Below are 18,048 nucleotides of genomic sequence, written 5' to 3'. Positions count from 1 at the left end.
TTCTTTATAAATAAAAGAAGAAACTCTTACTGTATCCGCATAGTACAACAAGTTCCATGATTATTTGAGGTGAACCCAGTTCCATTTCATTACACTTTGGGTTAGTTTCAAATCTCACAGTATTTTGTTCAAGAAAACCACTCAGTGTCAACAAAGGGCACTGTTGCTCAGCTTCTATGAATACAAAATACATTACAAGCCTATGAATTCAATATGCAATCACTATCACATTATGAAGACTACCAATAGAACTTGATCTGGAACAGGTACAAGAGGTCATGTACCCATGGCTAGTACATTTGCCAAAGCCACTCAGCTCAATCACATATTATCAAAAATAGCACCATTCGTGTACTAAGGTTGTCTAGGACCTACCTCTAAATAAAAGAAGAAAAGGTGAAGGAAGGACAGTCAGAGTTTAACGTCTAATTGATGATGGCATCATTAGAGACAGAGACCTCGCTCAAGATGAGGAAACCATGGGAAGGGGAACTGGTTATGACCTTTCCAGAGGAATGATCCCAGCATTTGCCTGAAGCAGTTTAGGTGGTGGTTATATGCTCGGCAGGGGCACATGACAAGATCTTTGGTGCCTGTACTAACATAGTATGAGATGAGTGTGAATAATTAGTGCAAAACTACTAAAAACCAGAAATACAAGGAAAAACATAAATAAAGGCAATTTAGGGAAATCACAGAAAAAACAAATCTGGATGACCTGGTGTGGATTTGAACTGCCATCCTTCTGAGTCCAGTGTGCCATCCATATCACCAACTCACTCGATTGGTCTCTCTAGGCACTCTTCACTGTGCACATACTATCATATTCGCCATCAGCTACTGCTTACTGATGGAGTGTTGTTACTTAGTACTGACAAAAATGAGTTTCATGTGGTCATTCCTCGGATGTTATATGACATGTATACTGGCCAGGACTTAGTGAAAATGCCAGCATGCCATGCATGAAACACAAAGAGTTCATCTCTTGGCCCAAAAAGATGAACCAGTCAATGGCTCCTGTAATTTTTTTTTTTTTACAGCATAAATATCCCAACTATCAGTAACACTGTAAGTGAAGTCACTCTTACAGAGGTTACAAACATCCTGGTGATTGAAGGTTTACTGAAAATTATCATCACCAGTAATGTTGTGACAGTGCCATGACATTTAACAGTGCCGCCACGATAGTACGTGCCAACAGCGATAGAGGCGCTCCGCAACTCGGCTGAGCACGGGAGCGCCACCTGGCTACGAACGGCGCCGGCCGCTTGTCACGGCACGGCAGTTGAATAAGAGATACTGAGTTGTTATCATGTAACCAGCTATTGTTTCTAAGTGAGTGTGTTTGAATACCCACGCAATTATTAGTGATTAAAGGTTATAACACTTTTTGGCGACGAGGATGGGATATTTTCACTGCATTGTGGATTTGTGTGTTCATGACGGGGCAGACATGGAACAGCTTATGCAAGTGCTCATTGAACAACAAACACAGTTGACGGCTGCTATTCAGGCGTTGTCGACGTCGCTTACTCATCGTCTGTCTTCCTCTTCTCCGCATCCATTCCCTCCTTACGACGAGGCCGCTGAAGACTGGGAGGATGATGAGAAGTGTTTGCGGCAACACTTCTTGGCTTTCGGCGTTGTCGACGCTCCTATGTGTAAGTCGTTATTTCTATCTTGGATTTCCCCACGGATCTATCAGCTGCTATCTCAGTTAGCCCCTCTGCGGGAACCTGCCTCTCTGTCCTTCCAAGAAATGTGTGACTTATTGTCTAACTATTACCAAAAAAACACCGTCATTGCCACCCGCGTGGCGTTCTACCGGTGTCGTAAACAGCCCCATCAATCTTACCGGGCTTGGGCGGCGGAACTACACGGTCTGAGTAGGAAATGTCAGTTTGTCACGGACACTCATCATGAGTCTTATGCTGATTCAATGGTTAGGGATGCTATTCTACGGCTTGCTCCTGACAAAGAAGTTCGGCAACGTGCCCTACAACTGCCAAAACCCATCGTTGTCGGAAGTTCTAAGCATCGCTCAATCCTTTGAAGTGTCTCACGCTGCTGGCACGCAAATAGATGCGTGGTGTGATGTAGGCGCTGTACAGTCAACTTTCGACACGGACAATTTGCCTGTTTCACAGGAGAACGAAGACGTGGCGGCGGTTCACTCGCGTAAACAATGTCGCATTGGGCCGCAACACTCGCAGCGACAACAGCAACCACAGAAGCAGGTTCGTTCCGCACTTCCTTCTTGTCCACGTTGTTTCGTACAGCATGACAGGGCTGCGTGTCCAAAACGTTGGGCCACGTGTAATTCATGTAGGAAAAAAGGCCACATTGCTTCTGTGTGTCAGTCCCCTAAAGTTCCTGTCAACGAGGACGAGGCATCGGACATGGATGTTAACTGTGTGCTTTCTCAAACAAATAAGTTGTTTGTTACTGTTCGTGTTCTGGATAAAGACATTCGCATGCAAGTGGACACTGTCTCTGCAGTAACTCTCATTAATTCTCGCACGTATTTGGAGTTGGGCTCCCCTCCCTTGTCTCCAGTTACGCGAAATCTGAGAACTTATAATAAACAGAAAATTCCTATCATTGGCCAGGTTGATGCTTCCACTGCCTACAAGTCTGTTGTTAGGCCCCTCACGTTTTATGTGGTGGATCATGCGGGCACTGAAAACCTGTTCGGTTATGATGCTTTCCAGTTGTTCGGGTTCTCCGTTGATGATGATGTGCACCTCATATCTGAGGATATTCCGTATCAACAGCTGGATGGATTGTGTTCTGAATTTTCGTCTGTGTTCTCTGCTGGTCTGGGTCGTGCCAAGGATTTTGAAGCCCACATTACTCTTAAACCTACAGCTCGCCCTAAGTTTTTCCCGGCACGCCCTATTCCGGTAGCGTTGCGTGCACCTGTCAAGGCTGAGATAGACAGGTTAACAGCTACAGGGATTCTCATTCCTGTTACCTCCAGCGAATGGGCATCGCCAATCGTGGTGGTTTCTAAACCAAACGGGAGTCTGCGATTGTGTGGTGATTTTAAAGCCACTGTCAATGCTCAGAGCCTCATTGACACTTATCCTCTTCCCCATCCTGAGGAGTTATTTAGCAAGCTCGCTGGGGGCCAGTTCTTTTCCAAACTTGACTTATCGGAGGCGTACCATCAGTTGCCGTTGGATGCTTCTTCCAAGGAATTTCTCGTCATCAACATTCCTTGTGGGTTGTATCAGTACCAGCAGTTACCATTTGGCGTCACTAGCGTGCCGGCCATTTTTCAGCGGTTTTTGGAACAGCTCACGGCTTCCGTTCCCGGCTGCATAAACTATCTGGATGACATTATTGTCACGGGGGCCTCCACTGAGGAGCACCTTCACAATTTGCGTTCACTGTTTCGGGTTTTGCATTCGGCTGGGCTGAGGTGCAATCTGGACAAGTCACAGTTCTTCCAACCCTCCATTGTGTATCTTGGTTTCCACTTGTCCCGTGAGGGTATACGTCCTCTATGTCAGCATGTTGCAGCCATTAACGCTCAACCCTGGCTGTCTATGGTCAAAGAACTTCAGGCATTTCTAGGCAAGATTGCTTATTATCACAAATTCATTCCATCTGCGGTGGCGGTAGCTCATCCTCTGCAACAGCTGTTACGAAAAAACGTCCCTTTCTGTTGGTTCGACGAGTGTGAGCAGGCTTTTGTCCGCCTGAAGGCTCAATTGCAGTCGGCACCTTGTCTTGCCACATTCCGTCCGGGTCAGCACTTGGTTCTGGCGACTGACGCGTCACAGTATGGCCTAGGGGCTGTTCTCGCCCATCGGTATGAGGATGGGTCGGAACGACCCATCGCCTATGCTTCCAAGACCCTCAACGATGCGCAACGGTGTTACTCTCAAATCGAAAAGGAGGCGCTCACTATCATTTATGCTCTAAAAAAGTTTAGCGTTTTTTTTGTATGGTTCTAAGTTTCACCTCATCACCGACCACAAGCTGCTGGTCTCTCCATTCAGCCCATCGGCATTGCTTCCGGGTAAGGCAGCTCACCGCTTGAAACGTTGGGCCTTATACTTTTCTCGTTTTCACTATGAGATTCACTATCGCCCCACGGCCCAGCGCGCAAACGCTGACGCATTGTCGCGATTGCCACTGGGCCCCGACCCGGTTTTCGATCGTGATGAACTACTCTGTTTCCACATTGATGAGGAAGAATGTCATGCGGTCGAGGGTTTTCCACTTACAGGTTCGCAGGTCGCGTCGGCTACTGCGCGGGACCCGGTCCTGCGTCAGGTGATCGGTTTTGTTCAACGGGGTTGGCCGGACAGGGCCCGGGGCCGGGCATCGGATCCCCTTCGCACCTATCATGCCTTGCGCCTTCGTCTGTCTGTTCGTGATGGCAGTGTTCTTCTGGCCACGGATGGCGCATCTCCACGGGTCGTGGTGCCAGCCTCTCTTCGCAAAGATGATCTCAAACTGTTGCATGAAGGCCATTGGGGTACTTCTCGGACTAAGTCCCTGGCCCGCAGGCACGTTTATTGGCCCGGTCTTGATTTGGACATCGCTCACATGGTTGCTGCGTGTGGTCAGTGTGCTCAACAACTGGCTGCACCTCGTACAATGCCCTCTCCGTGGTCTGATCCGGTGCAGCCATGGGAACGGGTGCACGCTGACTTTGCCGGCCCCTTCCTCGGTACTTATTGGCTACTGTTGATTGACGCCTTCTCGAAGTTTCTGTTTGTTATTCGATGTCCGTCGCCCACCACTGCGGCGATGACGCTGGCTTTGTCCAAAATCTTTGCGCTAGAAGGTCTTCCATCCACGATCATCACAGACAATGGCCCTCAGTTCTCTTCGCAGGCCTTCCGTGATTTTTGTACTGGACAAGGGATTCATCATGTTACAGCACCGCCCTTCCATCCGCAATCGAATGGGGAGGTCGAGCGCCTTGTCCGCACTTTCAAAAGCCAGATGAAAAAATTCCTTAGTGATTTTTCCACAGATGACACACTGCTGCAATTTCTGAGCTCTTATCGCTTCACGCCTATGGGTGATCGTAGCCCTGCTGAACTCTTGCATGGCCACCAACCGCGCACCCTACTGCACCTGCTTCACCCTGTCAGGCCTTGTGCTGTGTCCCCTAGTGCGGGAAAATACTCGGTGGGCGCCGACGTGTGGGCACGAGGGTATGGATCTCGCCCTAAACGGATTCCAGGGGTGGTCAAGGCTCTTCGCGGCCGCCGGCTTTGTGAAATATGTACGGACGACGGCATGCTTGTTCGCCATTACAACCAGATGCGCCCACGAGTGGTGGCCACGCCGGTGCCACCGCCCATTCCTTCGCCTCCACCAGCCCGAAAAGCCAGTCCTGTCGCTGCTGCCGATCTACCGTACGTGTTGATGCAGCCGCCGTTGCTACCATTTCCGAGTACGCCGGAACCGGCCCCCGTCGTGACGCCGCCTTCTCCGGGACCCATCTCGCTGGAGCACACCCCCAGGTCCACGGCACCTATGGATGCTGCTCCGGACTTTTCACCCATCATCTCGTCCAGGAGGCATGTTCCACGCACGAGCTTCCGTCCAGGAAATTTTCGACCATACTCTCGTGTCTCTCCGCGGGATCTTCTCGGGGCCTCACAAGAGGCCATGAATGTCTCCGCACTGTCCATGTCTCCAAGGAATGGAGTGGTGTTTTTTTTTTTTGTTTTTTTAAGGGGGGAAAAGTGTTGTGACAGTGCCACGACATTTAACAGTGCCGCCACGACAGTACGCGCAAACGGCGATAGAGGCGCTCTGCAACTCGGCTGAGCGCGGGAGCGCCACCTAGCTACAAACGGCGCCAGCCGCATGTCACAGCACGGCAGTCGAATAAGAGATACTGAGTTGTTATCATGTAACCAGCTATTGTTTCTAAGTGAGTGCGTTTGAATATCCACGCAATTATTAGTGATAAAAGGTTATAACAAGTAACCCATATATTTTATAAATTAAAGACCCCTGCTGTGTTTTTCTGGCTGTATGTGAAGTTAATCTCAGGAATTACGATAGGGACTTTGATATGGTTTTTATTAATAGACTGATTCATGATAGAGGTTTGTATATATAATTTATTACTGTTGTGAAAGACAAGTTGTCTGATCACAGATACATACTGCTACATATGAGAAATCATGGCAGCTTGCTGGTAGCCTTCAATTCTCAATGAAACACTTCCGCAAGTTCCAACAGTGTAACGGTATTGCCGGCCGAGGTGGCCGAACGGTTCTAGGCGCTTCAGTCTGGAACCGCGTGACCTACGGTTGCAGGTTCGAATCCTGCCTTGGGCATGGATGTGTGTGATGTCCTTAGGGTAGTTAGGTTTAAGTAGTTCTCAGTTCTAGGGGACTGATGACCTCAGATGTTAAGTCCCATAGTGATCAGAGCCATTTGAATTTGTAACGGTACTTGGAATTTTGTCTTAGCTCCATTCCAGCTACTTAGTAACAAGGAGGCCAAATGGTGAGGAAGTTTTAACAACCATGCTAAACACAAATCACAACAGAAGGTGCCGTAACAGTTTTCTCACGCACTTACAAGACCACACTTGCCAACTGCTGCAGTTTCATTGAGGCTGTACAAAACCTGCTGTACATGGAGCACCAGTCCACACTAACACTGAACTGGGCTAGATATTCTGATAGACATCGGATATGGATTTCAGTGACAATCAACTTAACTGTGACTACTGAAGATGACGATCTGTTATAAAGTAATTTACAACTGAAGTGGTATTTTCAACCTCTGCCAATTTAAAGAAATTGTAGAAAATCTAAATCCATATGCCCAAAAGGGAATTTGAAGCCCTGCTCCCAAAATCTATGTCCAGTGTGAAAAATACACCACAAAGAACAATTTAAAAAATAAAATAAAAACTCTCATGAGTGCTTTCATCCTGCAGCCTGTGCCCCTTTTGGAACAACACTGGATGTATGTGTGTACATATTAACATTTGAATAATTTTAAAAATTAATGTCTTAAATTTGAAAAACATAATACAAAGATTGATACATAACAATGGGAAGATAGAAGCAGTATTAAAACAGCATCAGGCAATTTATCATACCTGTAAAACTTTGAAGAGTGTGCCTTTTCATAGCCAACAAGTATGCCATTCAGAGAGACGCCAATAATTACTTCTGCATTGCTTTCATCCTAAAATGTTAAAAAGCAGTTACAAGAAAAAAATCAACTGTGAGAAATCTGCTAAAACTGTAAGGCATCTGACTGATTCAATAAATTCTTACACGTAAGTTTTTAACACATAAATGATATTTTCTCTAGTTCCATCACATAGTTTTATTTTAAATTTACTAAACTGTGTAGAAACTTTCATGAAGTGTGGTGTCACCTGTAATATGCATTGGGGGTTCCAAAGATGACACAACCAGAGGAATTATTAAAAGCGTTTGAGGCCAGCCCAGAGGGGCCAACCACGGCTGTTCCTACTAATGCCTTCAGGAAGTTTCACAATGTCACCTCCACAAAACGCTATTTGTGTACCTTCAGCAGTTCATGTGTGTGTTGTGGCATCTGGTGTTCTGTGATGTTACTCATGATCCACAGAGTCTACTATAGAGAGAGTGTGACACAACATGTTACCATACAAGGACTGTTAGTGCATTGGATCCTGTATACTTTGTCTAAGGATTCAGTTATCCTCAACAACAGTGAAGCCCACACATGAGCTAGCTTCTACAGCTCAAACTTAAGTGTTTTTCAATAATGGTATTAAGTAAAAATTGTGTCATGGGTGTTTCTTGTTGTAGGAAGATGTAATACAACATGAAGAATATGGAAAATGTGAATATTTCATTACAGTGTCTATATGAAAGTAAAATTCCAGTAACTGTTCCTCATATAATATCACGTAAATTGTGAGACATAATTTCTGGCCAGTATGTACCTTCAAGAGGCAAAATGTGTGGTACTGCTGATACACACAAATAAAAGTAAAATTGATACCATTCCTAGCTCTTCAATCATTAGTTCTTTCCTCAAGAAGGAAAGAGAGATAGGTTAGGGAAGGTTTAAAAGGAAGGACAGGTCACTCACACCCCAGGATGAGAGGGACCAACCTGTAGTGAAGACGATAGTTCCTCCCCGAGAAAGGACTTATTAGTTCTGAAAGCTAGGAAGTGTAACAGTTTTTACTTTCATATATGTGTTCTGGCAGTACTACACATTTTAGCTCCTGGAGGTAAGAACTGGAAAGCAATTCTGTCTCATAATCTGTTAGTTTTCTCGACTGAAACTGCCTGTCATTCACGGTATCTTGAAAAACCTGAGGTAAAGTCTTAATATTTTTTTATATGAAGAACTTTATACAAACAAACATGTTCAAACCTACATTTTTAGTACTATTCTAATCAACATTATCTTACATAAAAGTTTTGCTTCAATCCCAACTGTATTTATGAGTGACAATTATAGCATTTAATAACTTGCACAATTATTTTAGTCCATCTTGTGATTGCAAAGGACATGCAGCAGTTTTTATGCATCACACAAATTACACACGTGGGTGACAAGCAAATATGATAATGATCTTCAATTGTATTTGCACATGTATGATCTGCAATAGAAAAATCCTGTCTATAGCATTTGACAGATGTAGGTCAGCTGGTGTGGGGCTATGTGTTACTCAGGTGGTGAAAGTCTACCACTAGTTCACTTTTAAACAACGAAGTGCACTTAAATTCAAGAGTTTGTGGGAAAAAAAATGTTATCAAACTGCACAGATGTCAACCTCATTTAAGGCAAAACAGTGTACTAAGTAGCTCTATCATGTAAAATAAAAAATTAGTAAGTCACAACTGTTACCAATCTCTGAAATAGGAAGTCCATGTTATCAAATGAAATATGAAGCTAACATACGATTCCAAGACTTTAAGCCATGAAATAATGAACCTTCATCTTCGATAACTCCCATTTCACCTGACAGTTGCTCCACAGAATGCTGTTATCATGAAAAGCTACGTAATTCTCATTTACATGTTCACGTACGCTACCTTCCAACTTAGAGGTGCAAATTAAACTAGTGGTGGGAGTCTACTATTTCAGAGGACTAGGGGGTGTTGTTATTACAAAAAATTACTGCAGTGGAGTTTAATATTACCATTTGTATCTTTTGTACTGCTGGTCAGTGAATAAAATTAGTTTTTTATTGTAGTAATATAACTAAAAAATATGTCAATGGGATACAAGCAGTAGCATGAGCAAAAACAATTGCTTCCCTGCTCCTATCCCCTCCTGCTCCCTCCCCCCATATCCCACTTCCCAACATTGTACCTGCCAGTCTCTAGTCCCTGCACACTGTGCCAGACAATGTTGTCCCCCCCCCCCCCCCCCCCAGTCAAACCCAGCTAACAGACCCCATTCCCTGCTACACACCAGATTGATATTCATGTAACAGTCGCAATCTGGTCGGAACTGCCAGTGGTAGTGGTCACATGTGTGAGGTGTGCTTGCTTGTGTGAATGTGTGTATGTATTCTGTGCTGTAGAAGGCTTTGGCCGAAAGCTATGATGAGTAACAGTCTTTTCATTATGCCTTTCTGCAACTTCATGGGTCATCTTTATGGTGAGTAGCAATCTATCCTTTTTCCCATTCTGAGAACTGATTCTTCATCTTCAGTCATTGCTTGGTGCTTGGTCTCATATTGTAGCTTCAAAAAAAAAAAAAAAAAAAAAAAAAAAAAAAAAAAAAAAAAAAAAAAAAAAAAAAACTGACAGTACATGTAAGGATCACAGAGGTACTGTCTATTTGTTTATTCCATTAGCCTGTACTTATAGCTGTCTCAGATGTGTTAGTATAATACATACTCAAAGTTGAAATTATTTCATTGAAACTGCTCTTGTACAAGTGAATTTGTCTACATTGCAAACAATGGGTACATATATTTTAGTTTATTCTAGTCTTTTAAGTTAAAGACCACCAGTTAAAAGCATGAACTCTCTGATAGAAATGAGTGAAGCAATACATCTTACATAAGTTTCATTGTACATAAGGTACTCATTGTGGGATGTAGAGTCTACTGAAATGGAAATTTCAAAGTTAATCACGATCCTCCCCCAATTCCTACTACACTCACTGGCAGCTTAAGATCCTACATGTAACTCCCGTCCACTCCAATAAGTGTATGTCTCATTCTGCTCTTCCAGATCCTATCTAATTCTGTATCTACACTGCTTAAGCAGTAAAGCTTACCTTTAGTGAGGGAAAAAAAATCTTTTGGTTTCCCAATCTCACAATAAGTAGCAATTCCACTTCAGTAAATTTTAGATTCCATAACTACAGCAATTTCAAATAAGGTTGTTGACAGTGAGCAAAGTTTGGGGGGGGGGGGGGTTACTTAACATAAAAGTACCTTAGCACTAAATGTTTCCTGCCCATAGCCATCTAACTGCTGTGCAGCAAGAATGTAATATTCCTCTGCAGTTCCCTGGGGAAGACCAGCCAGTGCTGCATGTTGACAAATTACAGCTTCAGTCAAGTGCTGGAGGTGGCCTTGCTCTGTTAAATGCTGGAACAAGAAAAGTTCAGGGCTGGATACAGTGTGTCATACATTTATAACCCACATATGAAATTATTAAAACAAAATACTTTAAATCCAGTATAATATCAATACTTTAAATCCCGTACATAGAAAATGACCTACATTTCATTTCAAATGTTTGCTGGAAAATATACAGAAGGACAACTTCCTAACTCTTTGCTACATAGCCTAAAGACAAAGTATTCATTAATACTGAAAATCTAAACATCATGGGAAAAAAACAGTGAAGTGGACATAAATTCTGGAGAAGTCTGGTTCAACAGGCGTTCAGTACCACTTGTGGTCTCAAGACTACCTATTCCTCTTCAGAACTTTTTAAAAACAGCTGGTATGTCTACAAGCTTAATAAACACTACCTAATGTATTTTACCCAACATCCTTCATCTGTCCAAGGCCAAGGTGAAAAGTTTTTGGTCTGTCAGTTGATGGCTCTATTTTCTGTGTTTAAATGCACTTATTAGGTATGTAATCCCCTTTTAGATCAACGTATTTTGTCCAGCGCATTTCCTCAAAGTAAATTCCTTCCCTGAAGTGTAAACTACAAGATCTGAAAAACATCCATCTATGGCTTCCACAACTTCATCCTTTCTCCTGCCACAAATATCTTTAAACTTGAAAATTGGTAAAAGTCAAATGATGCCAAATCTGGTGAACAGCACGGATGTTCTAAAATAGTACACCTAAAATATTTCGGTTTTCCCACTACTGAAGTATTTCCTGTTGTCTCAATTAAAGGCCTTTCTTCATTTGCACTCCAGGTCTTGTGAGGGTTGTTTTTTCTCTCCCCCCCCCCCCCCTGCATTCAGGTGATTCAAATGAATTGCACAGTGTTCACCAACTATTCCAGATTTTTTTTAATACTGGGCATGATAATCAACAATGGGAACCCTTCTTGCACCACAGAAAATACAAATTATATCATTTCTGGCAGATGAAACTGACTTCGCCTTCTTCAGAGCATCGACACCAGCTCTCACCCACAGCTCCCTTGGATATTTCACTTCCACATCTACATTTACATCTATACTTTGCAAACCACTGTGAAGTGCACGGCAAAGAGTACATCCCACTGTATCAGTTATTCGAGTTTTTCTTATTTTATTCATGTATGAAATGTGAGAAGAATGATTATTTAAATGCCTCTGTGTGTGCTGTAATTAATCTAGTCTTGTCCTCATGATGCCTATGGAAACAATATGGAGGGAGTTGTTGTCTATTCCTGGAGTTATCATTTAGAACCTGTTCTTGAAACTTTATAAGCAGGCTTTCTTGGAACTGTTTACATCTATCTTCATGAGTCTGCCAGTTCAGTTTCGTCAGCATCTGTGTGACACTCTCCAATGGATCAAACAATACTGTGATCAACTGTGCTGCCCATCTCTGTTAAAGTTCAGTATCCTTAATTAGTCCTATTCGGTATGGGTCTCCTTTGTAGAGTGACTGCATTTCGCCAGTATTCTGTCAATAAATTGAAGTATATGGCCCGCTTTATCCACAACAGAGACTATGTGATCATTCCATTTCATATCATATCCCTACAGATTGTTACGCCCAGGTATTTATATGACTTGACAGGTTCCAACTGGACTCACTGATATTATACTCATAGGATCCTATTTTTTGTTTTGTTTTTGTTTTGTGATGTGTACAATTTTACATTTTTGAACATCTATAGCAAATTGCAAATCTTTGCACTACTTTGACATCTTATCAAGCTCTGACTTCTTTTCGACAATATTTCATTATAGATAACTGCATCATCCATAAAAAGTCTGAGGTTACTATTAATATTGTTTGCAAGGTCATTAATGTACAACATGAAGACCATGGGTCGTAACACACTTCCTTGGGGCACTCTTGAACTTACTTCTACACCTGTTGAAGACCCTCCATCCAAAATAACGTGCTGCTTCCTCCCCACCAAAAAATCCTCCATCCAGTTACAAATTATGCTTGCTATCCCGTATGATTACACTTTTAATAATAAAGCATAGAAATGGTACTGAGTAATATGCTTTTAAGAAACCAAGAAATACTGCATCTCACTGACTGCCTTGATTAAAAGCTTTCAGTATGTCATGTGAGAAGGGTTTCCCATCATCAAGGTTTTCAGAATCCATGCTGGTTGGCATGGAGGAGGTCATTCAGTTAGAGATATCTCATTATGTTTCAGCTCAGAATATGTTCTAAGATTCTACGAGAAATCTATGTCAAAGATATTGGACAGTAGTTTTGCAGATCAGCTACCCCTCTTGTAGAGAGGTGTGGCCTGTGCTTTCTTCCAACTATTGGGCACAGTTTTTTATTGAAAGTATCTATGACAGATCATAGTTAAAAGAGGGGGCTAACTCAGCTGTAAATTCAGAACTGAATCTGATAGGGAATCCATCAGGCCCTGGGGTTTGTTCAATTTTAACAACTGCAGCTGTTTATCAACACCACTGACACTAATATTTATCTCACTCATCATTTCAGAGGTACGAAAATTAAACTGGGCAGTTCTCCCATGTTTTCCAATGTAAAGCCCCATTTGAAAATGGAGTTAAGCGTTTCTGCTTTTGTCTCGCTACCGTCAATTTCAGTATCTGTCTCATCTATAAGTATCTAGACACTAACTTTGGTGCCCCTACCAGCCTTTACATACAATCACAATTTCTTTGGGTTTTGTGAAAGAACATCAGAGTAAAATCTGCTAAGGTAGTCACTGAAGGTTTCACGCATTGTTCTCTTAAAAGCCAAATGCATTTCATCCACAATCTCTGTATCTATAGCCCTATGCTTCGTTTTGTACCTATTATGCAGTAGTCTGTTCCTTTAGACATTCCTTTACAGTGGCTGTATACCATTATGAACTGCTCTACTGGATGCATATTAATCCAGAGCAGGGTTAACTATTCTTTTAAATTTACACCATAGCTCCTCTACGTGCTCATGTCCTGTACTAAAAGTTTTAAGTTTTTCATTGGGATATGATATTACTGCTTTTTTTATCTAGTTTACTGAACATATATATCTCTCTACTTGTCTTAGTTGCCCTTGGTATTTTGGAAATCATTGTTGGCACAACTGTGTGACGGTCACTGATACCAGTTTCGATGCGAACATTCTCAAAGAGGTCAGGTCTACTTGTTGTCATTAGATCTAAAATATTTCCATCATCGGGGGGGGGGGGGGGGGTCCAAACCATCTGTTCTAGGTAGTTTTCAGAGAAAGAACTTAGTAATGTTTCCAGGATGTCTTTTGTCCCCCCCCCCCCCCCCCCCCCCCCCCCAACAAAACTAATTTTTCCAATTGACGGTTGGGTGATTAGGAGACCCCACCAATGATTACAGTATGAATAGGGAACTAAAGCATTAGCGAACTGAGGTTCTCACTAACATTTTGGTTATATCATGACGAGAGACTGGTGGTCAATAGAAGAATCCCATTACAATTTTATGCCCACTCTTCATACTGGGTCTCACCCAAACTATCTCACATGATGCAGCTTCAATTTCTATCTTGGAAGATTTGGGTGTATTTTCTACTGTGACAATACGCCATTTCCCATTAGCCTATTCTTTCAATATGTAATTATATTTTTCTCCAAAAATCTCACTGTTGCAGACTTTAGGCTTTAATCAGCTTTCTACACCTAGTATTACATGAGCTTCATTCCATTTCAGGAGTGCTTCAAACTCTGGCACTTCGTTGCAAGTGTTTCAGCAGTTAACTACTACGGTTTTAATACTCTTGCCTATCGGGGGCCTTCCTTTGGATCTTACACTACTTCTGGGCTTCCTACAGCTGTTGTTATCTGAACTGGATGGAAAGTTGCCTTATCTAAAAAATCTTGTATGCATCCCATACACAGTCAGCTACTTGGGTAATAGCCTCTGAGGTGCAGTGCACACCTCACCCATTTAGGGCGAAGCTACAGTTTTCAGTTCTATTTTGCAAGTCCACGAAGTTGCATCCTAGCTTGGCACAGAACCTTCAAAGTCTTTGGTTTGATCCCTACACTCCACTCAGAACCACGGGGCCACAATCGGTCTGGGGACAATGATGCAGATTGTGAGCTTTGTTGGAAACTCTGTGAGCAAGGCTAGAAACCTTCTCTGTCACTTGCTGGAATGATCCAAGTATGGCCTCAGAGCCCTGATGACAGGTACCGTTTGTTGTACCACGCACCACAATCTGCAGCTGGCTGCACCCTTTTCCATCAATAGCTGCCAGAACAGCCTCTTCAACATTTTGAATGAAGCCCCCAGCATACACACTGAGTGCACCTGACGTTCCTTCCTGTCCCTTGCTGCCATTTCTGTAAGGGGTACCATTATTTGCCATACGTTAGTTAATAGGTCCCTACACTTTCACATTTGCCTCCTATTTACAAAGGACAAAGCAGGTTTCCCAACAGGTGAAGTGAGTCCCACTGGCTCAGTTTCAGTGTATGACAGCACCTCAAACCCATTGGTTATGGGGGTTGGTATAGCAAGCTGAGTCCTCCCTGGTCCCTGTTTACCCCATACAGGATGCCGAGACCTAGCATTGACACACCACTTACAGTCAACTGAAAGAGTAATTACAGGTCCCATAGGAGATGATAGTACTTGGGGTACCTAGGACTCTTGGGAGCTCTCCCAACACACCCACTCACAGCAGCTGCCAATCACTTGACAGTAATCAGGGCAATTTCCAGCTGCTTCCAAAAGTCAACAAATAATTTTAAACTAAACCTGCTGATTATCTTTTAATCTATTGAGCTAAAAATATTACTAATTCCCTTTAAGAACTGAAACATTTAGTACACAAAATGAGATTTCTATTCAGGCAACAGAAGAACCAGTGGTAAAAATTACTAATTTCCTAAAACTTTTTGAGGTTAGGCCTAAAACTGCTAACAAACCTAAAAATAGCCTTAATTTATGATAAATGTAGATAATGTACATTCCACTTGGAAAGGAAAACCAGATGTAACAAGATATTTATAATATGTGCTACAGTAACTAAATCAGAAATATCAATTTACTGTGAAATAGCTTATGCACATGACAATCGTAACTTCTGAAAATTTTCAAAAACGTATATTTATTCGTGTTGACGTACAATGAAATTCAAGTTGAACTATTTTTTGAAAGTAACTGTAAGTCAAAACACTGATTTGCTATGAAATAAGTTATCCATAAGACTCTTAACTTGTGAAATATACTTTTGTAGGTATCTGAAAAATCTCAAAATAAACCTATTTTTTCATATAATCATACAATGCTAGTGGGGAAAAATTGTTTTTGAATGAGGCTAGACCTGCTGTCGTCAAAAAATATCTAAAACATAACAATTTAAGTTTAGGCCTACAACTGACAAGCAAAGTCCTTGTGTCTCCTGCACAGTACCAAATCTAAACACAGCATTTTTGGCCAGCGTTAAACTGGTGTGGAAACATCTTGCACGATGATATCTCATCCTAAGTTATTCAAGTATAAAGGGCTGCATTCCCAATTCTGATGTGCCTATACTGTCTGCTGTTCTGTGCACATTTAATTCTGATAATCTAATATCATATACTTCCTCGAAATATTCATCTATAGTTATAGTTTCGCAATGCTCTACATGGGATCATCTTCATAAGAAATGTGGCCATGTTTGAAATCCTTAACTGTTGAAAATATAGAGACAGATACCTCATAAACATTTACTAACTATGGATGATCTGCCATTGACATTGTCCATCCAACACAAATAATCTTATTACATAACAGTGTTCCTGAGTATCCGCATGAATGAAACATACACAACACAGTATCCTTAAAAAGTCATTTAAATAATTTAAATAACAGTTTTCACCAGACAACAAATAGTAAACTCACACTACAACATAACTAACTATATCTTTTCACGGCTGTGAACAACAACAACTATTAGCACTACTATTAATATAAATAACAATAATACAGTATTACAGTCACATACCTTTGGAAATAAAGCAAAATCTTTCAGATACTCAGCAGTGTGCCTCTCAAGATCATGATTTCCAAACTCAGCTAAAGATATAAAACAAAGAGCATTAGATGTGAAATGAAATTCCATGTGGCACAAAGTAAAAGGTCTACCACTTATGTCAATATTGTTCTAAGGTTTTCAGATGATACCCAACCACTTTTTTTAGTATTAGAGTGATATTTTTGCTTCAGACAAGATGGTAACAGTAAGCTTTAAATAGAGTATAGAAATAAAATATACAGTGTTCAAAACTATTTGGGTATAAGAGAGATATCAAATATTACACAAATATAAGCTATAAATTCATTGTGACATACATAAGAGGGTATGATTTCAGGTACAGTATAATATAATGCAGTATACTATTGTGGTTGCTCTGTAATTTTAGCTAATGTGACTCAATGAGCAAAGTACAGTTTTTTGCTCTAGTGGAAATACAAAAAGCAACTGCAGTTACTGTCCCCTAACATGTGAGAATCACCGCTAATGGCCAATATTTTTTTGTATCTATATGAAATGGATACAGTGAGACTGTTAAGGAATGCTTCAGGGACATTTTACTACTTCTAAAGAAAAGCCATCTCTAGTTCTGGACTAGTCATGGGAAATGCTAAGCAAGTTACAAATACAGCTCCCAACCAAATCTCAGGTATGTTGAAGTGCAAGGAGTATGTCGTACCACAATATTTGAATGACAACCTCTTCTTCATCGACTGATTTCTATCAGAATTAATACTGTTCTCTATGAAAAGGAAAGAATCAATAATGATACCAGTATATAGCAGCAAAAAGGCTGAAAACTATTTAACTGTTTCATGTATAAATATAGATTGCTTTGAATCCCATAGTCTTGCAATATGTTGATTATCAGATTCCATATAAAACTGAATCCTCAAAAACCCAAATTCAACTCCATTGGGTATCTACCAATTAACAAAGCTTTTCTGCCTCATATCTTCAGGCACTGCAGTATCACATTGTTAATGAGTAACATCCCATAGGTTTATATGCACTGAGGTAACCTACAGGACAAGAACTGGTCCGTTCAGGTCGATAGCCTGTGTTCTGCTGATGTTCGCAAGCCTTACTGTGAATGTGTTGTTTTACACTGACTACTCTGATGGACCATGAACAACACCAAGGTGTTTTGCCAAGCAACTGGCTACTGGGACAGCATCATAAAAGAATTCTTTTAAATACTGGTTACCAGGAATCTAACCAACTAAGCATGCCACGGAATCTTGTGTTAGTGGCAATACGATGAGAGCACATTCAGATTGTCCAAGTAACAAGACATGACCAGAGCGTCCACACAGAGATGCAAATAGTGCACCCTCTATCCCCATTTGGAGCTGAGTCTACAGTCATGAAGTCACATTTCCAGACACTCCAAAATGGCATGTCAACTCACACTGTGACTTAACAATGTCTATCCTACCAATCATTCACCACACCATATTCGAATAAATTATGCTTCTAAA

At 41.7% G+C, this 18,048-nt stretch overlaps 1 protein-coding gene across 1 annotated transcript in view; it reads right to left on the bottom strand.

Moving 5' to 3' along the window:
• LOC126183596 (tyrosine-protein phosphatase non-receptor type 14) overlaps positions 1-18,048 on the bottom strand; it is a 187,322-nt gene that overhangs the window by 135,547 nt on the left and 33,727 nt on the right. Inside the window, exons 6-8 of the mRNA XM_049925699.1 lie at positions 16,538-16,608; positions 10,397-10,552; positions 7,094-7,182 (exon numbers count right to left, since the gene is read on the bottom strand). Of these exons, the coding sequence (XP_049781656.1) occupies positions 7,094-7,182; positions 10,397-10,552; positions 16,538-16,608 (316 nt within the window). The remainder of the gene's footprint in view (positions 1-7,093; positions 7,183-10,396; positions 10,553-16,537; positions 16,609-18,048) is intronic.

This window comes from Schistocerca cancellata, chromosome 4 (assembly GCF_023864275.1).
Source record: "Schistocerca cancellata isolate TAMUIC-IGC-003103 chromosome 4, iqSchCanc2.1, whole genome shotgun sequence".
NCBI classification, from domain to species: Eukaryota; Metazoa; Arthropoda; class Insecta; order Orthoptera; family Acrididae; genus Schistocerca; species Schistocerca cancellata.
The sequence above is the reverse complement of the archived record's forward strand: the minus strand, read 5'-3'. Positions and strand labels throughout refer to the sequence as shown.